This window comes from Pagrus major, chromosome 1, assembly GCF_040436345.1.
Source record: "Pagrus major chromosome 1, Pma_NU_1.0".
Taxonomy (NCBI): Eukaryota; Metazoa; Chordata; class Actinopteri; order Spariformes; family Sparidae; genus Pagrus; species Pagrus major.
The window spans coordinates 21,294,221-21,316,032 of NC_133215.1; the positions used below are offsets into that span (position 1 = coordinate 21,294,221).

Genomic DNA, 21,812 nt, shown 5'->3' on the forward strand with positions numbered 1-21,812 from the left:
CCCAACTCATGGGATTGCATTTCACGAACAGTGGTTCCACCTGAAAGCTGCAGAATGGATGAGACATCGGTCAGAATAATCCCACTAGATCTGTTGAATCCACAGTTTGTGATTCACACTAAAGTCATTAATTTGAGTGTTTTCTGTTTATGTGCATTTGAAGCCTCTCAATGCCTGGCTGTTTCTCTCTCCTTTCTGTTTTCTCTCTACCAGCAACGTTATTTGCTTTTCTTCATCAGCAGTAAGTTTCATAAAGTCGACCAAAAAACACGCCATGCGTTTTCACCTGTGATTCTGTTGTCATAACAGTAAGGTGAGCGACATGTGGAGGAAGCTTATTGTTTTGTCGTTTTTTGTGAATTGGCCCTGTCTAAATAAAGAAAAATAAACAATATTAATGTCATGTCATGTTATAAGATGGGAATAGATAAGAAAACTATTATTTATTTAATGATTCTTAATAATAATTTCCCAGAATGCAGGGAAATTAATTATAATGTATTATTTTATCAAGCAAACAGTCAAACCAGAAAATGTGCAGTTTACTACCATCTATGAAAAAGTAGTAGTAGTAGTAGTAGTAGTAGTAGTATATATGCACATACAACAAAATAGTCCCCTCATTTAATCTGCTACAGTATGCACTGAACTCCCTCAATACTTGTAAGTGTTTCTCCATAGATCAAACATTAGTGACCTATATCGCATAGTGGCTGTTACATACATCCTGTTAGCACATATGATAGTCTGGGCAAACAGAGTTCATTATGAAAGTTTGCAAGGAGAGAGTACAAGAGGGAAACTTTGCTCTATCTGTCTGGGTTGGATAGCAGTCTGTTCTCTTACATCGCACCATAAGGAGCGGTCAGCAAGTCCCTGCCAAAAAGATGAAATGTTACCTCTCCAAGGTAAAATTTTTCATTCCAAGGAAGAAGTTATCTGTACTCTGCCTTGTTATTTTTGCTGGATGTGGAAACATACTGTTCTGTCCTAGCTGCTGATGACAGTGCATCTTACACTGATACATAAAACCTATACACACAAGCATTAGACAGGGTTTGTAACAAAGTGCTGAAACAATTCTTATCAAGGTCAAATTCAGTTCAGCCTGCATATCAGTTGCTTCTTTAAAAGTTTTGGCTGTTTCCAAGTTAGTCATTTCAAAGCATCAGATTGTCCACTCACAACATTAAAGCCTGCAACAAAACAAGTCTCTCTCCCTATTTACCACCTTAGATCACGGTTACATTGCTCAGGAGTCAGGTGAAAAGTGAAGGCAAGATGTGAAGTAAATGTATGCAGCAAAGTGTGCCAACAAGGTTACTGAAAGGTCGAGAGTCAATTCCATTAGAGGGTCTATTAAACCAGAGAACCTCAGTTTCTGACTTTCCACTGTGAAGGAAGCACAGAGAGCCAGAAACCAGTACTAAAGACGAATCCCCTGAGTCCTTCACAGGTCTGTCTGACCTACTTTCTCAAGCTACTGATTCTTATCGGTAGGAGAGAAAATACACTCTCACCTGTGCTGAATACCTATTCTTTTTAATAGTATGTGCATTTCAGTCTGTTTATTCAAACACAACCTCAGGACAATCAATATAGTGCTCAGTGGAATCCAGCCTGCGTACTGCATAATTGATAAGGGACCAAAGATAGTTTCCAAAATATCGTCCTACTTCTTCCTAAGAGCTTTGGGTTATTTACTTTGACAGAAATGTTTGTCTGTTTTCTTTTGCTAAATTTATTATATCGGGATAAACCAAGGGGGACCCCAAAACAAACGCAAGAACAAACAGAAAACAAAACAACACAAAACTCAAGGCACAACACTCAGTTACAACCTAGGATATAGACTATTGATTAAACTAGACAGGAACAGTCACTGCTAAAGACACATGCAATTTGTTTTAAAATAAGAGAATAAAACACTTTTCAATAAGCCACATTGAGATGGACTGTTTAGATCTATTTGATAATCTGTCAAATTGTTACAACGTTTGTAGAATACTAAAGTCAGATAGCAAAGCTTCTTGAATTTGTGATTTTTCTGATTCAATGTATAATAGTATAATCTACCTATAATTGAAAAATACAAAGAGAAAACATTAACATCATCATTAATAAAAACAGAAAACAAGTGGTCCTACAGGAGAACCTTGAGGCACACCTTTTTGTAGACTTGGCAAATGAGTTACACCCTTGCACAACAACACATGAATTAAACCACAACAATGCATTTTGGGAAGGGCATGGTCCTTATCTAACTGAAGATAGTGATGTATGAGGTCAAAATGAAATCTTGCCCATGCTATAACCCCTGGTATCATAGGAGATGTGAGTTCAAAGCTGATCCAAGGTAATTGTCTGTCCTTAACTTATTTATTAACCTTTAAAAAAAACAAAAATAACAAGAGTTTTAAACATCTTGTATAAATTTGAATCTATCCCAGTTAGGGGCAATCATTAATAAACATGCCTGGGTCTGTTCCTACTACTGGTGTTATTTTCATCTTCCACACACAGTAAACTACTGAATGGTCTCCGAAGCCTTCTGACAAAACACCTGCTCTCCACTCACCAGCCAAATTCTATTTGGCTGTGAGAACAGTATCCAGTCAAGCAAACAGTGAGAAGTGGGGCGACTCTAGAGGGCTCATTAATTAGCTGTGTTAGATTAAGATCAGATAAAATAGTTTTATCTTTGCTGAAGGACCTATTAAACAAATTTTTGTTCAAGGCGCCCAAAATAATAAATTATTTTACTCCGACAAACAAAAAAACAATCAGCCATGTTAGAAGTAACAAAAAAATAAAAGTTTTTGAAACATCGGAGCATGCTGCTCATGTTTATGCCTCTCACCTGTACTGAGCCTGGAAATGATCCTGGACAAAACTGTGTCGGTCTCGAGGCTGCTGTGTGCTGGCTGAACTGGGATTAGAAGGATCCCCCAATGAACTGGGTCCCTGCAGAGAAACAGACACAGAAAAAGAGACAGAAAGATGACAAATAATCACTTTAGTTGATATGGTACATTTCACTTTATTTCTTAAGAGAATTATTTGCAGACAGATGCATAAATATAAGCAAATATACAAGTATACATCATCTTCACAATATTAAATAAGACATTTATTGAACAATAGTTTCCTACATGCTTTCTCATAAATGAATTAGAGCTGCCTTAGGAAATAATTTATTTTTTCAAATTAGTTGTTATCGTCTCTATTACAAATTAAGGCTGCATGCAAGAAGTGCACTGTATCCCAACTGCATTTATCCAAGTTGCCCAAGTTTATATCAGGCGTAAGTATCCTGACTGCTGCAGGGACAGATAATGCAAAACTTTCGTGAACAGGAGCCAACGAGGAAACTTCTTCACCACCTCAGCGTTTTCGCTCACTAAAAATTACTTCTTCAACAAACTGCAAGATGATCAAACAGATGTAGATAAAGACAGACTGAGAAAAAGTGAGAGAAAGAGAGATTTACACATGACAAGTTGTGTGTGTGTGTGTGGGGGGGGGGGGGAGTTTAAATGGCAGATGTTGGAAAAGTCAATAGAGATTGGTGTCAGCAATGTTTGAGATGTCAACCGCCCTCCACGTCACCGATAATGTGTGCTGAAAACACTAAATGGCTGTGATACACTCCATGCTGTGTCGGACCCAGCAGGAGGGCAAAAAAGACTTCAAAGATAAATATGAGGATAAAAGAACGAAGACGATGAATAAAAGATGGACTACGATGATGAAAACTATGACTCGAGGAAACTGAGCAACAGATTGCTGAATCGTTATGGTGGTAATGACTGATTTGACACAGGCAAGCAGTTCCAGTCTTAGTCTGCTGCTACATGGAGTTTTGCTATGGAGTCGTGCATCGTGTAAAATTGGTGACCTCTGTTAACTAATGATGAATATGGAAATTTAAGATGTAAAGCTTTTTTATCAGATAAGGAAAAAGCTGGGGCATCAGTGTGTGTGATAGTAAAGTGGTAGTCTCTGACGTGGATCCATCACCAGTATTATGTAGCGCAACTTTAGATACTCTTTTTGAGCTGAAGCAACAGTGGAACACTAATGCACCAGCTGTGTGTAAAAAGTGCACAGCAGCAACATTTCCATTTGTAGAAACAGGATTCAGGCACAGTAACAGACATCCTCTCTGCAGAGTGATGGGATGTTTGCCAAACACCATTACCAGGCAGAATTCTGGCAATTATCAATTCCCTCGGGTTTCTGGGGTCTGTGGGACATACTCCACATGTACCAATGCTACTTTTTATACTACTTGTTTCACAAAGGCCCAATCCAAATACACTCCTTGGCCCTAACACTAAATTAGCATTACTGATTTGTGCTTGCCAGTCCCCCCCTTTGACTTATTTCAACGATGAATTCCCCCCTTTTGATGTCATGTAACTCCTGAAATTTAACTGAAGTCCAGCAGTTAAGTTGCTACACTTGGTACCACTCCTCTAATATGAGTGCAGACTGGCAGGGTAGGAGCCCAGGTTGCTAATGTCAGCCTATAAAGCAACACTAGTGGTCAGGTCATGAAGCAGAGTTCGAAGCAGAGACTTTTTTTATTCGAGTACTGTGTTGATGTCTTGATTGATGCTTTTCTCTTATCTCCATCTATAAATGGCAAATGGCACTGTGATAGCACCAGGATTGCCACCGCGATGCAAATCACCACAACTGTCGACGGCATACTGGAAATGTCTGCTTGTATATGTTTTCATGAAGATCATCGGTGACAGCCGATGACGTATGAAGGTCTTCAAATTTGTCCCATTTCACAGAGGGAGATTTCAACCTTATAACTTTGTTCTGAGGGGTGAGGGGGACTCGAAAACGAGGTTTGGGGTAAAAATTGAAAATGGGATTGAGCCAAAAAGTCACCTTACATCTTTGACACTAAATGTTTGCATTGGCTGTAAATCGTGCAAATGCAGAATTGTTTAAAGGCCCTCTACACCTACACAGGTAATTTCAATTACTCAGCCGAATTACACCTCCAGCCAGCTGCTTAATCAGGTGACTGAGTGAAAACACCTGTGAGGGGCGACTATGGATGTGCAGAGGCTTTAATGTAAAAATAAATTCTGGCAGTACAGGCCTTTTTCAAAGCAGACTTTTTGACTTGTCACAGCAGGAAAAGCACGGGTGAAACTAATTTCGTTAACGACAGCTCAGTTCCATTAAGTGTCCCAGTAAGCCATGACAGTAAGCCAGCATGCTCCTAAACCAGCTCATCTAACTTTAATGTGGTTGAATATATATATGTGTGTGTTATGACAAGCTAAAATGTCTGCTATGAAAAAAAGTCTATTGAACTTGCTTATCTCTGCATTCTGTACACAACTGTCTTCACAAATGGTCGTAATTAAAGTCATTTAAGAACATCAACAGGGAGGAAGCTGGGAATTTAGAAGCAATACTTGGTGGCATAACAAAACCAAGAGTCCCTTAAAGGCTCATTCTGTGTTTTGTTTGGTGACAGATGAAAGATCAATACATTCATGTTTCTCAAGCAATCTGAGTTGGATTTTGTTTCAGCTGTAGGCAATGATTTCAATCAAGCAAGTTAACACATGAACTAAGATTTTATGGACTATGATGACCTGAAACAGATTTCTGATAAGCACTACTGTATGTAACAAATACAGTTAAAGTCCACTGAGATTAGTGAGGTCTGGCCTCTGCACTTTCTCAGGGAAAATGAGACTTCCTGTCCTGTTTCGCAACGTGTCTTTGGAAATAATGACAAATAACTTTCATGAAGCTTTGCTTTTGTTCAAACAAAATCCAATTATTACTGCATTCACTTTGAACAAAAGCTGCTTTTTGGCATCTTGTTTCTCCAAGGTTGGCCCTTTCCAGAATATATAATGAGGTAACATCACAAAGCCAAAAAGGCAGGTGTGACAGCTTGTATTTTTTCTAACTTTCTGGCCTTTTCACTGTGTTTATCTCTAGTAAGTGGACAAAAACACAAAAGAAAATCCCATTATCTTTTAAATCATTGCAAAATGTCAGGCATAATATCTATCTTTCTGAATGATTTCTAATTAGTGCTACTGTGTCTGCTGAGCAAGCAACAACAGGGCCACAGCAAGGAGCAGAAAAAGCAGATCTGCTGTGTGTTTGACAGCAGTATTTCCACATCCTCACACCTCAGCCATTTGTACAAATGATATGTGAAGATAACAATTTTGCTTATCCACCTCGACAAGGCCTTACACAGAGCAGAATTAGGCAGAATTGAGAAGAGAAATAACAGAGGGATGTGTAAACCAAATAGAAGGAGGTGCCTCTGCCACACAGCAAAACCCTAACCAGCTTATCACTTAGTTGTAATGGACAGTTTAGTGGGCCTGTGTGAGCTATAGAGATTGGAAAAGGGATTCATCTGCACCTGGGGACCAAGCGATGCAGCAGGGGCTATTTGAGCTTGACTTCAATTTCCATTTTGTGCTGGTGAGCATCAGTTTCACTCGGGGTGCAGAGAGTTGGTGGCAGAATGAAAAAAGAGAATTACCTCAAAAGTTAATCTGAAAACCTTGAGATGCAGAACTTCTCAACCTTGGATGGACAGCATATGATTGTGGGTTTTTAGAAATCTCTGTTATTGATATTTTTAATGTAATAATTGATGCCGTTTACCTGTATGTTAACTTTGTATTCTAAATTAAAACTAAACTCATCATATTTGATTTTACAGCTTGACCATTAAGCCGTATTTTTATACATGGAACAAATGACAGAGATTTCTTTCATCTTCTCAGCATAGATTTATGAATATGACACGGTCAAATGAGACAATTAAAATGTTTTATCTTAACAATAACGTTCTGTATTTAACGTGTATATCTCTCATTTTTACGACCCAAGGCGAGCTGCGACTGCCTCTCTTTCTCTTGACTTCGACCTCTTTTCTCCATCTCTTCTCTGGAGGACAATGGCGAACAATCCTCAGACCCTCAGAGACAGACTAGGTTACAAGCATCACCATGGAAACCCTGGCCTCATTCCCCCCAATCAACATGTGGGAACAGGGAACTTTTTCATCACTCAGAGCGTGGCCTAAAAATAAAGAGAGAGTCTAATCACCAGAGCCATTCATGTTTGTCTGAAGCATTTACCACAATGTCTAATGTTCATGTTGGGGTATGTTTCAGTGCATTCCTAAATGAATACACTGAAGGTAAATTCCAGTGTCTTACCTTAGAGCTCAGTCATATTGTGTTAACTATTTTGCATTCCCTCTTATATACATTTAATGTAGCCGAGGACACAAAGTGCTAACAAAGAAAGAAAGCCATTTATAATGAGAGCCTAAGTGGTGACAATGCTAATAGTAGCCTTACAACAGGGAGTACAATATGGTCAAAAGAGGGAAATGAGCAAGAGACAAAGACTTTGGCTTTGATACTTCATTCTCTATGCATTAGAAGATAAAACCTGGGCCCTCAGTTATCAAAGCATTAAGTGTGTGTAATGGGTGCACTGCCTACGATCATTCCCGACGCAAGTGTGGAGGAATTTATCCACTTGTACTTGTACTAATGAATGTGTGAAAATAAACAAAACAATTGCTTTAAACAATCTAAACATCCACAAATATTCACAAGTTGAAAGCTGCTGTATTTTCTTATTAAAATAAGTGTTAAATCTCTGTATTCCCACAGTCATCACTGTTATAGTGTCTAGCCAGTAACCAATGTTTCTTCTCTCCCTGCTCATGCAGTAAAAGAGAAAATACTTTTTCTGGTATCCCTGCCCACTTTATCCAATCAGGACATATAATTCCATCAGGAGGTTGACCTGTCTGCTCGGGGAACATGCAGGGAGCAGGATCCTCCTGCTGTGGTACCTACACCGGCAATGGCGGGACAGGGAAAGCCACTAATTCTGGCGCTGCCGGTGACGGCTTATACTACCAAACAGGCCAAGCAATGAAAAACGCTTGAAGAAAAGAAAGAGGCAAAGAGAGCTGCCTTGAAAAAAAGAAAGGGAGTTTTGCAACTGTAGTAAAGTAGAGAGGAGGGAGGGGATTACTGAGGGACAGGAAGTTAGTTTAAATGATGACAACCTACAGCAGGTTTTGTTTTTTTAGAACCTTTTCTACACAATGTTGAAAAATGAGGGCAGTGGGCTTTTCACTGCACACTTGAAAAGCCACCGTCCACCATAAGCAGGTCACAACAACCTCTCAGCCAGACCCGGAGCAAGAAGATAAAGAAGATAGTAAGAGACAGCATTGTGTGTTTATCTAACACCAGCACATACCGTATCGTATATGTACAGAAGCATACTGTGTTTACTGTAGATACGCATAGTTAAAACTCAGGGAGAGACAGACAGAGCACTGGGTATACTGTCTTTATTTAGCACCCAGGGAATAATGAATACCACCACAGCATCGTTCCAGCTCTGCTATCGTCTGCCAAAAATAGATGCGGGGGCTGGCCGCAGCAATAACAAGTGAATACTAATATTCAGAAGCACTAAGCTGTTCAATTGTCACACTGGGTGCGATCCAAAAAACTCTGATTTCTCACAGATCCAGGCCACATTCAACGGCCTCCTGTTGCTTGGGGACAAAATGACCGGCGCCGTCCACACGCCCCTGGCAGTATAATTGATTTTGCAGATTTACATATCGGACCTGGTTTTAGAGCTCTGCGTGCTTCTGCTAAAATAGCTGTATTTGCCTTGTTCTCTAGACTAAACACAGTAGTCTCAGCTGCTTTCAGAAAAGGACAGTACAGCAATGAGCAGGTACAGAGACAACTGAGGAAATATTCATGGTCTCCAAAGCATCTTTTTCTGCTTTTTCTTCAAGTAAGGGATAGCTCTATTTTACTCATGCTTTCGTCTTCAGATTCAGTTTTATTTATTTTTGTCCAAACAGCCAGGTGTCGGTCGATTATAGCAACAAAGAGCTGATCAAACACGGCGTATGAGCCAAAAGCCCGACGGACTTGTAGCAATGGGTTCAAGGAATTGGACACACATGCCTTTGAGAATAAGAAATACATTTTTTGTGATTATTTGATTGTAACTTTGATACACAGAGCCTGTTTCTATTATTACACAGGTGCTCTAAAATAAACTACATTTGCCAGCGAAGCCTTTCCTAGCATACTGAACAAGTTTCTGGGTATTTCTGGGGTGTATAAAGAGAGCTAAGGTCACTTTGAAAAGAACATTGTGTCCTCCAACTCTCTTGTTCTCTCTCTCTGTTTACTCCTGCTCGGAGCGATGGGAGGTCAAACGGGTACGTATCACCACCATCAGCAGAGCTCGACATCAATGCAATCACAGGAGCGACAAACCCACAAGGACTCATGGGTACTACTGTGTATCAGTGAGAGCATTGCGCTTTCTGCACACACTCACATGAAGGCTCACCAGAGCCTGCACACACACACTCACAAACACACACAGGCACAAGGCAGACAGACACATCAAGACATCGAGATGAGTCATGCTTCAGTCAGCTGTTTTCTTTTCCTTGAGTGTTTTATGGATTCTTATGCATGTTAAAGGTCTTGTAAGTTAAAAAGTCTGCACTAACCGAAGCTCCTCTCTCCCAATGAAAATGCTGCTCCTGAAACGCTTTGTCAGTAGTCCTGCCTTTATTTCTGTGACTTTGTGACATCACACTACACCACCATGTCACACACCTTTTGCGTAATGTACACCTTGCGACTAGTTTGGCACATAAGAATTGATTAAGCACAGCTGCTCTGTTGTTGTTGGCTCAGGCATGTGTGAGCTGACCAATCAGAGCCAACTGGGTATTTGGGGGGAGCTTCACTGCTGGATGCTACAGAGCTCACTGTGTGTGTGTGTGTGTGTGTGTGTGTGTGTGTGTGTGTGTGTGTGTGTGCGTGTGTGTCTGTGGTCAGCATTTTATGTACACAGCTAAGCTAAAAACAAGAGCAGATTGAGTCTCTGATTGTCTCGAGATCCTGCATAGCTGCATCTGCCCACCCACTGCACAGCTTTCCTGCGCTGCTGTCCTCTCATCCCTCCTCCCCATCTCTACAGGACACCACACCATGCAGGTTTTGGTAAATTCACCGAGAGACCGTCAAAAACTGTAAGCAACGCAATCTTCGAGCAAATACGAGCCTATAGGAAATACCTCAGAAAGGATTACGCATTTGAGGCATTTACACCAAGTATGCTATTTTAATCCCATCAGGGCTCCTCCACAGCACAGTGTGAGACAAGATAGCTGCCTTTGTAAAGACCTCTGCAAGTACAACTACACAGAGATGTAGAAAAATAATAAAAGAAGTGTGTCCCTCTTTTGAAAGAGTGCTACCTCAAGGGCTATACGTCTGGCATCTTCTTCCTAAAAAATATGTACTGATGGGGTCAAATCCTTTACAAATCCCATTGGTGCTTTCAGTCACCCAGTATGTCTCCATCAGCATGGAGGCGCTGGATATTTGGTTGACATAAGACAGACAGACACTCATCTTCACTGTGACCTGAGAGCTTTCTCTCCAGCTCCAAGACTTCTCTCCTCCGAGTCCTCACCTCAGTTTGGGACTCAATTCTGTGTGATCAGTGAAACATTTCTCCAGTGCAGCCACTGTAAATCTCTCTGGCCCTGCGCCTCTGGCAGACGCACAGCTTCCCTCCAGAGATCTTCACACTCCACTCCCAACATGAAAACATATGTTGTTATCAAAGAGCTGCTGATTCCCCATGGCACGCATTCATGTGAGACGTTTCTGAGGCGCTCCTCCACAGCGTGGTGGGGAGTGAGTGGGAGTTTGGCTTGCTGTGTGTTGTTGCAGATTTGGAGGTGTGTGTATATGTGTGAGTGTGTACGTGGGGGGGTTGTAGTTTCAGAGCAAGCGAAAGAATCTAAAACCACTATCACAATGGGAAAGAGTGGGTGTTTGGTGTGTGTTTGTGCGTGTGGATGGACTAGTTTGGTATAGCTACAAAACATGAAAACAACACAGCAGGAAGGCAGGTTGGCCTCGAGGTAGAGAGACTGACTAATATCCTAAAGGCTGCAGATTCCAACCATGGCGCTGACACACTGGTTTGTTTTTGCCCCAAAATAAAACAATGTGATCGTGATTATTAGTCATCAGTCAGGAGACAAAATGACCTTGATGAAATTTAATAAGAGTAAAACAGTAACAACTCGAGGCTTGAAAGTTGCCATATTGTACTTCCACTAACATAATCAAGGAGTATAGTCGGATCAAGAGAGAGAGCCGTCCCTCTCTGTCTTGGACCGAGTTAGGGGCTCACAAATTCATGATCAAACTGTCTTCACTGTGTTTTCAAAAACATATTTTAGTGTACTGTTCAGCTGTAAGACAATATTGTTTGTTACCAGCTGGCCGCCTTACTGTTTCCTGCCCAACACGCAGTATGTCACGCATCAGCGGGAGTGTCTGCTGGTCCAGTGCAGCGCAGCACATTCTGGCTGTTGTAGGTGTGAGCAAAAGGAATACCTCAGCTTGTTTTCTTTTTTTTCTCTGGTCTTGTAGAACCAATTTCAAAAATATTTGCATATTTCTACCACATAGACAGCCCAGTTTTATGCAAGGGCAGTCTTTCTACCATTTTGTATTTTGTAGTGACCAGTCTTCATGGTGGATATAAGCTTTAAAACCATTCCCGCCTATACTGATAACTACATTTTGCAATAAATGATATCATTGTCATTTAACGCCCAGACCAGAGGTCAGCAAAAATGATCAAGGTATCCACATGAAAACTAGGACCCAACGTTTTCCCAGCAGAGCACTGCATTGTAACAAGATGACCAATGTTTCTTACTTTACATGTCGTAGTGGATTGGTGTAATTGCACAGCACAGAGGTCCATCATGTTGTTGGACTTATCGCTTCTGAAATCATTATAACCACCACGAATCCAAGCTTACTAAAGCCTGCTTTCTCTGAGATGAAGGAAACTAAAGAAATTTGCAGTCACCTTTCAAGATGACAGCAGGTAAAGGTTTCATAACTCCAGAGAGAGACTTTGCCCTGTAGGCCTAGTCTGAAGCCACAGCAGCTATATAGCGTTGTTGTTTTCACTCTTGGTGTCTGTGAATTAAAATGTTAACGCTGAACAAATTTCATGTTTTAACGTCAGCTGGCTTCTGGAAAACAGCAGCTTCTACACTGCAGCTGGAGTGACCCAAAGGCACTTCTGCAAAATATCATTTTTAATAATGCTACTGTGTCAGTGTGCTAAGTGACCTGAGCTGCAGTTGGGGAGAAAAAAACTGTCTTATTGAGATTAAAAATAATGTGGAAAAAATAAATGGTGACTGAGGAAAGACGCTGATTCAGTTATCGTCTCAAAGCACATTTCTAATCAAGTGGCTGACTCAAGGGGCTTAACACGTCCACCTCTGCTGCCAGCAACTGCTCTGAGTCATCCCTACACACACATACAGCAGCATCCACACAGACATGCACACACTTACATATATTAACTCACATGTACCTATACATACTGCGCCCTTTCTCTTTCACTTTCTCTCTTATACACACAAACACAGGCATGCAGCTCCAAATGTGGATTCAGGCAGGCTCACAATTGTGTCTTTTCTTGCTTAAAAGAAACTTTAAATGATTAAATGGTTTTCGGCTTGTGGTCACGAAACAAAGCAAAACTGTGACAGCAGAGCATGAAAGAAACTTGAAAGGGTGGGAATGAATTTTGAGATGTTGCCATGGTTCTTCTCCCAAACTGTGTTTTCACCACAGTGGGGCAAAATCATTGTTGATCCTGCAGTGCAAATTCAGCCAGAGCTACCAGACATGTAATCTCACGCAGGCATACCCCTGGCTGAAATGACATGTGGTCTGGAGAAATTATGCTGATAAAACCTGGGAGTCCTGAGTTGAGTCAAGCGCAGCAGTGACTGTTTGTAGTTCTGAGAGTGAAACACAAGTTTTTCCTCGGATGCAGCACCTATGAGGGCACATTGCTATCTGTTCCAAACCAACTTGGTTTAGCATGACAATACCCAGAGGTATGTCTGAATTTTTACTTTACCTTAATTACACACATGGCAGACTCACACAGGATTAAAATCACAGAAGTCCTCCGCAATAATTACAAATTACTAGAGGTCCCAAGGTAATACTAGTCCAGTGTGAATAGGGTTTAAGAGAGTTTATTGGTTTTAACAGTTTCATCTCAAGATTCCTGCTGTATGACGAAGCTGATCACTCCAGTATGATGTCCTTGAATAGACCATATTCACACGGCGGCCATCTTCTTTTGACGCAACGCTCAGGATGGGAGGCACAAATTGTGGGGATAATGTTATTTTGGTGTTTTCCTGGTTGATCAGCAACTGAAAAGGCTCCATTTCAAGGTAATACAACATAACCCGTTAGCTGACATTAGCACTGTTTGATTATAGTGTGTTCTACTTCCAGGTTAAATAAATGTGTCCAAGATATGTGTTGATATTTCAGAAGTACTTCACACCTTTCCTATCACATCGTGCAACACTGTCATGGTAATGTTAGTTGGGAAGTGGATGCTAGTGTTAACTAATGGAACGGATGATCAAATATGTTGTTTTACCTTGAAATATGGCTTGATATCCCTCCTGATTTTCACTATCCGTTCTCTTTTCAATGGGCAGTGATACTGTATATGATACTTTGTGTTATGTCTGTAATTAGCATGTCACTTGCTTAAATTCAGCTAAACCCATAGACCATATTCACATGGCGGCCTTTTTCACTCAGGGTGGGAAGCTCAAATGTGTTGGTGCTGTGTTCTGGGGTGCACATCATATAAGTGTTGGCAATCTGACGTGACCTGAGCGTGAGGGAAAAGGCCAAGGCCGGCGTGTGAATGAGGTCTATGATGTCACAATGTCACCCAGCAGCATTAAAATGAAATGTTCATTTCAAATAAACAGCCACAAACACATTTAAATAATTGCATAATTAATTAACAGGACTGTGCAAAAAGCCTCTTTTCTCAGCTCTGCCTGTCTTATTAAGCTTGTTTGTCCTTTGGTGTCTGTGTGTGTATCGAGTGTGTTTTGTGCTGAAGTAGCCCACACTTTACGCTGCTGGTATCAGCTTGATGTTTTCGGCCTCCTGCAGGAAGAGATGACGTCTCCCACTGAGCGTGCGAATTAGGCGAGCCAATGTTGACATAGCTGTTTGGCTGCTTGAGGAGGCAGCCAGATCCACGCTTGTCTTTTAGAGAGCGTCTGCCACCAGTGCATTTGAGCAGCAGTCATATCTATACGGGACAGGTTTTAATAGAAGCGAGCATGTGTGTGTCACACACCTGAGAGTTTGTCAACACCGTCTGAGGACTGGAGATTTGTTAATTTCAGCTCACTTTCTAATTAAACAGCTTCTAAAGGGAAATCAAGCTGTGATAAAAGCCTTTCATCTTTTTCTCAAATACTGTAAGCAGTGTATGGAGGCAGGGTGGCAGAGGTTGAACGAGGTCAACGAGAAGAGACTGGAGAAATAAACCAAGCATGGATCAATAAAGACAAAAGAAATGTGAGAATAGAGGAGGAAATATTGTAAAGGACAGAGATCAGAAGAGAATTCAAAGACTACAGTGAGACAGAAGGATGCTAAGAAAACACGTGCAGCCATCAGTGTTAATTGAATTACTTAACACCACTAACACAGACTGTTGTACTCCGGTATACTAATGGCCATAAAATATAAAGTTTGGCCTGACGAGGGCACCAGAGGAAAGGTTGTTGTTGCTTGCTACATCTGAAAGGTTCATCCTCTGCATGGTGGCACATTTTAGCACATTTTGTCTCAACTTGTCAGGCTCTAAGCATGAGACAATATGAACATTTCATGTCATGATTAACCTTCCTCTGGTTGTTCCTTAGTCCATAGTATTTCCACCAGTCAATTGAAATAGATTGGAAGGTCTCGCACTAATTTGAGCAAAAAACTGGTGCGACAAATACACCGAACACCGAAGTCAGGCAGCAGTGTGGCTCTCTATATTTTGGTTCAAACCTTTACAATAGAGGATGGGCAACAAGAGTGTGGAAGAAAAGGGAGAGAGGGATAGAGACGGTGAGACACCGCCCCATATAGACCGACTGAGGGGCACACAGTTGTCCAGAGAAGGGGAGGAATGAAAGAATCGCTGTCCGTGCAGTAAAGCGGCTGACTCACCCCTATTCTTTCAGCTCCGGACGGCTGCCGCTAATTCGGCCTATTCAAAGCTGGCTTACGGTAACAAGGCAGTCTGGGAGATAACGGTGGAAACCACACAGGCATTTTAACCCCCCCCCCCTCCACCTCTCATCCTCTGCTTTCCTCTGCACTCTTACAGTCATCATGACCCCGTCTCCACTATCACTTTCCCTCTCCACAAAGACTCTCGCCTGTGCTTTTTTTCGACAAAATGATCAACTTTTGTTCACTGCTATTTCTTTTCTGTACTAGTTGACCTAAGATAAATAACTTCACCGTACCTTTCACCGATCCTAGGCCTGTCCCTATCTGAAGAGCACAGCATGTACCCACTCCATTTCATGCGGTGCCGAGTGCAGCCAGACCCGCCGCTCTCTGGCTGTTACTATGGAGATGCCAGCTGGGCCAAAACAAAGGCAGAGCAGAAACTAAGCAGCCTCAGACAAGAGCCCCTGGCAGAGCTCTGACAGCCAAATCTGGCTTGGCAGAGAGAGAGAGAGAGAGAGAGCATATCTCTCTCTTTCTCTCTCTCTCTCTCTCTTTCTCACACACACACACACACACACTCTGTGTCTCTCATCTGCTAACTAAAAGTATTTATTCAAATATTGACTTAGAGAATTAAACTAACTGACATGACTAATCAAGATGAAAGGAAGAGAATTCATTAGCCTCTAAAGGGAATGGGTCCTGAAGTTGAGGTCTGAGATGTGCCAGGGCCAGAGCCTGTGATCCAAACAGGAAGGGAAAGCAGCATTGATGATCTGGCATTCTCAGCAAGACAGGAAGAGATGTCAAACCAAAAGACTGAAATGTGATTACTGAGAGACTGGTTAATGTCCTCATAAACTCCCTGTGAGATGTAATAATAGAGACAACCAAAATCCTGGCAATTCACAATACACTTTGGAGGAGGAATCAGGCCATCAAGTCCATTACTCTTATGACCTGGTATTCTTCATACCAAGGCTAAAGATATGACTGAAAAAACTTTAGTTATAATATTTTACCAATATTTTGTATATCCTGATATGACGAGTAAATGCTAATTCATATTTAATTGATGTTTAATGAAATGAACTGTGGTTCACTAGCATGAATGCACTAAAGACAAATGACAAATATCATCATATCGTTATCATACATAGAGTAAATAATTGATAATATTCACTGTTGCCTCCACATATAATGGAGGCTCAGGGGAAATGTACTCAGTTTAAGATCATACATAAGTTTTATTTTACCTAAGCTCCACAGGATGGGCTTGTCCCCCAATAATTCATGTTGGAAATGCCAGACAGAAACAGGAGCATTTTCACATGCAATCTGGGGATGTAAACTTGTTTATCCATTTTGTACCTAAAACCAAGGGACTATGCTGGGGGACCAAACAGAATTGCCAAATGTATCAAAATACGACTTTGCCTGACTGATCCTCAGATTTTGGAAAAGTACATCCCCTCCAGATTTAAAAAATGGATGCAATCTTTGTAAGAAATAGTATCCATGATGAAGGTGAGACCTTTAAGAGGTCATGGGACCAGTTTTTTACTTGTACCATCGCTGGGACACTGTAATGATCTGGTTGTACCGCTGTGGCTGCTAAATTTTAATTTTTGTATTAAGTATGTATATTAACCATGGACCTTTGGATATCTTGCTGCCCAATAACAATACTCTGTCTGTTTGTTTGTAATCAAATACATAAAAACTTTAATTACGAAAAAAAGATAAAACCAGAAATGAAAAAGGAATGTAAAGATAATCTTCCATTTCTCTCTCTTTCTGTCTCTCGCACATGTTAAAGGTGCAGTCTGTAGGTAGATTTAGGGGTAGAAATGTACCATAACATATTTTCATTAGGGTTTAAGAATCATTGTGTTTTCACTGCCTTAGGATGAGCCCTGCCATGTTTCTACAGTAGCCCAGAAGTGAAAAACATACAGTAACACTGGCTCTAAAGAGGGCCTTTGGTGTTTTTTTGCCTTTTTAGTAGCCACTGTAGGGAAGGGTGAGACGTGTTGTTTGTAATCTGCAACCTTGCCACTAAATCCTACACAATGGAGCTTTAAAGCTTTAGCTGGTCCCTCCAATAAAAAAACACACGTTTTCTTGAAATTACCACTGTAAAATACTGTGAATTGTGCATAAAAAAGTGTTTTGTACCGTTGCCCTGCATGCAACATTTGAGTAAGTAATAATGCTGCTTTACTGTTAATGGGCTTCTGGTTTGAGCTGCACAAGGTCTTTTTATTTTTTAAACCCTTTATCTTCTTCTGCAAAATCTGCCACACTGGCATATTAACACTTAAGCCTCACTAAAACCACTACATAACCCACGCACAGTCAACCACAATCTAAAGTGTCACACTGCAAATAACAAGCTGATTAATCTAACACTCAAATCAAAATGCAAACAAAACACAACCCTGTCTTTTCCTCTTATACCAACCTTTTACACATGTTTTTTTTTTAATCATTGTTCAATGAATTGTGTGACTAAATATGAAACTAACTTGAGATAAAAATAGTTTCTTTTTCAGAACAGGCCATTCAGGACAATGATGAACAATGGAGAACAGGTGACAGGAACAGGTCAGACTGCATCGCAGATACCACTAGCGTTCTCCAGGCCTGCGGGCATCAGGAAGACGCGACCATATAAGGAAGAAAAGCTTCTATAGGGTGTGGTGGAAGCTACACTGAACAATGCACCTGCAGGAAGGACTTTGTTTACTTGAATAAGACCAACAAAAAGCATGTTCACATCTACTTCCAGTTTTCACTAGCAGGACCAGTTCTGAACACTGATCATACAGATGACAATGAGTGGGAAAAATCCCTCTGTGGATTTACGGCAGATTGGTTATTTTCCTCAACTGCCTGTCAGAATTACTTCGAGGTGACAATGCGAGCGACTAATGTGTGTTTGTAAGAAACAGTGAGTGAATTCTTCTACTATCAAGAAAGCACTTTTAATCCGTGAGACCTAAAATTTACTGTTCACCTCTTTCAGTAAGAGACAAGAAATTCAACTTTTTTGCCGACCTCTTTCTGAAAAGGCTGCTCTTTTATGCTCAGAATGTGAGAGCTCAGTTCTGCAGCATTTATAGTACACGTCTGACTTCCATTAACTTCCCATAGTCCTCAGTTCACCCTAATCTTCATTAGAAGACCTTCTCTGAAAACTCCCCTCCACTCCTTCTCCACTTTCCTCTCAGTCTAACTTTCACTTTCATCCCCCCTTCTTTCTCTCTCTCTCTCCTTCTCACTCTCTCTCCTTCTCACTCTCTCTCTCTCCTTCTCACTCTCTCTCTCTCACTTGGTATAGACAGAAGTTTATCTTTCAGATGTTCTTGAACTATTTAAGGAAGGACATCCTTTGAAACATTAATGTATTTAATTAAATGTTTCTTTGGAAATGTCATGAATATTTCATTCACGTAGTACGATCCATTAAAAGCCTTTTACATTGAATCTCCACCTGCATGTTGGTGGCAGCGTCTGTGATGCCCACCTTGAGTTACTGTACTTCGGCTGGCTGCTTGCTTGCGAGTGTTTGTGTGTGTGTGTGTGTGTGTGTGTGTACACTGGCACTGGAGCTAAGTATAGAGAAATGAAGAGAAAAAAAAACACATTTCTGATCTAAAAGGGGAGCACTGCTTGGTAAGATGGGGAGCTAAGAAAAAGAAATGAGTGAGAAAGAGAGAGCAAGCGAGGGCATCTCTGTCTGCTCCTGTCAAACATGCAAGAGAGAGTTTTAAAAGCTTATCCTGAAAACTCTTCCGTCTGCTGTCACACATGACAACGCGCACACACACTTTCACATAGAAAGGACAGCAGGAGGACGTGAAGGAAGCGCAGAGGGCAGGAGGTGATCGGGAGGATGTGCCCGCTGCCATCTCCTGAGCATGAATCAATCGCTGGGCTAATGTTGCTGCCACTTATGGATCTCCTCTGTGTAAAACTGTTTTGCCCCCTGAGAGGACATGTTTAATTTTTCATAACCTCCTGCAGCATGGCATTTCAGTCACAGCACTTCTCTGTAGGGTTGCTCTACAGTTGGGTGGAGGGTCCCTGTAGATCACTCAGCGTTACTTCTCTGCACAGTCATGCATGATTTCTGAGCTCTACCGTGGGTCAAACAGGTCTATCCAAATTTTTAGCAGTTGTTCACATGAAGGTCAACACCACTCTTACTAGAAAGATGTTTTTTCAGGTGTGTGGTGGTTTAATCAAAGTTGCTTTAACAGTAAGAATCAGACTCGTCGCATGGATAAGGAGGCTGAGATTCATCTGGCAGAATAGTCTGAAAACAACATCTCACCACTTTTGTATAAATCGATGTACTCTGGAAAGGCTGTGGATTAATTAGCTTTAAGTAAATGTCATTTCAAGAGGCTAATGAATTAAATGATTGACAGGTCTGTCTTGACTGGATGAGCATACCATTTACTGGAACATCATTGCTATTTGCTTCTAATTTTTCTGTCCACCAAGACCTGTTTCTGATAAATTTTAGGCAACTGCATAAACATGCTTAGTTTTAATCTACAAAAGTTGGTGGTAGTTTTCACCTAGTTACTGATTTGTTAAAAACTTTAAACCGATTCTACAAGTCAAAGTCTATTTACAGGTGTTAGGTGTACTTTTGCATATCCAACAAAAGTTGTACCAAAGTTTTATAAAAAACGTTTTTTTTGTGGCTCCGGACTAAGCTGTGTGAACTTTCCTTAAAGGAAGTCACTGGAGACGAGTTTTAAAAAGTTTTAAACATAAATCTGCAAGTACACAAGTTGCCATAGTGCAGTGGCGTCCCCCTATAATGAACAATTTTCTACTTTTACCTTTACTTTTTATGAACAGTTACTTTTGACAATGAATCTATTCAGGCTATTGTCGTAAACAATGTATAATATGTAAAATCTGAATAACACTAACATTGTCATCCCTGTAATATACCTTGATCTGTAACTGGATGTTGTCAATCCATTTAACCATGCTGCTGCCACTTGCACAGAGTCACTGCAACTTGCAACCGCACGAGCATCGCTAGATGGCGGTTCACTAAAATCGATCGCTTGATCCATGTAAAGGAATGCAAGGCTACATTACTGGAGTGCTCATGTAATAATCAACAAGGTGATTATTTAAAACTTTCTTGACAGGGCTGTAATTGATTCTTGATGTTTCCAGGCTTATATCTCCTGCAAACACTGAGCTTGCGCTGTAGTATGACTGTGAGAAACAGAAAAATGCCAAGTTACAATTGTGTCTCCCTGATACTTCAGAAAACACCCATTTGGAAGTGAGATTGGTGACACACAAAGAGTTCTCAGAAAAACTCAAATACAGACTTCTCTGGCTTTTCTGTCTCTGCAGGATGTGTCTTCTCATCTCTGAACAACCCCTCACAGAAAACACTCCCACCATTACTACTCTAAAAATGAACTTAGTAATGTCCTCTGGCCATTCTTCCTTCCTTGCTTCCTTTCTGGTTACCCCTCCTTGCTCTCATATTGTACTCTAACCAATGTTTCTAAAATGAGATACAATGAAAAACAGGAAAACAGCAGTGTTTCTCCCTCTGTATGCTGTAGTGAGTCTTTTGTCCACTAGCAAACCAAAAGATAGCCATCCTTCCTTCTCCCTTCCTCTTAATCTCTGGTACTGAAATATCTTACCTTTGTCTGTTTTTTTAAATTGCTTCAGTTTATTTCTGCTGAGGAAAGACAATGTGTCAGAGAGAAGTTTGGATGTAAATCAATGTGGCAGCGGCATCTGAATTTCCAAGTTTGTAAGCGAGCGGGAGCTTTTTCACAAGCGCCAACATATAGGCAGCGTGTAGATGGCATCCATTCAGAGGTGACACAAAGGAATACCAAAGAGCTGTCGGAGCTGAGCAACTTCATTCACGGGGCAAAGAAAAATGCAAAGTCAACAACATTGTTTCATCGCAATACATAAATCAGCAGAACAATCCCCAAAGAAGAAACCGAAATCTCATGTCTGACAGAGTTGCAGGCGAGGGGAGTGACAGGGGATGAGAAGGCCTACTCAGTCATTCAACCCTCACTAGCTGATAGATCGAGGCATTACGTCAGGAATAGGGCTTAAAAAAGACACTTGAGCAGCCTAAGTGAATTATGAATGAAGCCGTGGAAAGAAAGAGAAGGCAGAAATATATGTTGAGAAATATTTCAAAAAGGTTTCCATCAAAAGTCCCCCCCTCCCTTGCAAATCCTATTAGCGGGGTAGGATAGCACAGAGGGATTAGCTGACCCCGTCCACTCTGTCCAGACTGTTTCACACTGATAAAATATAGAAACTCTCAGAATCACTTCTGAAATTGACGTTGTATAGCTTACTTACACATGTTAGTTGTGTAATAAGTGCTGAAAGGAGCGTCGGTGTTGTGAGGGCCTTCAGACACCATTACAGCTACAACTCTTTTCCAACATCAAACATTTTCTGCCCATTTCTGCAACAGTAACCCTATTGCTCTGCCTCTCTGTCAGGAGGAATTTGCGGCATCTCAGAAATGTCACTTGTAGTTAAAATCGGGCTGCTGACCAGGCGCGCGGTGGTGGCAGCGGTAGGGGT

At 41.1% G+C, this 21,812-nt stretch overlaps 1 protein-coding gene across 1 annotated transcript in view; it reads right to left on the reverse strand.

Moving 5' to 3' along the window:
• The window catches only part of usp43a (ubiquitin specific peptidase 43a), a 116,445-nt gene that overhangs the window by 72,873 nt on the left and 21,760 nt on the right, over positions 1-21,812 (reverse strand). Inside the window, exon 3 of the mRNA XM_073469088.1 lies at positions 2,861-2,964. Coding sequence (XP_073325189.1) covers positions 2,861-2,964 — 104 coding nt within the window. The remainder of the gene's footprint in view (positions 1-2,860; positions 2,965-21,812) is intronic.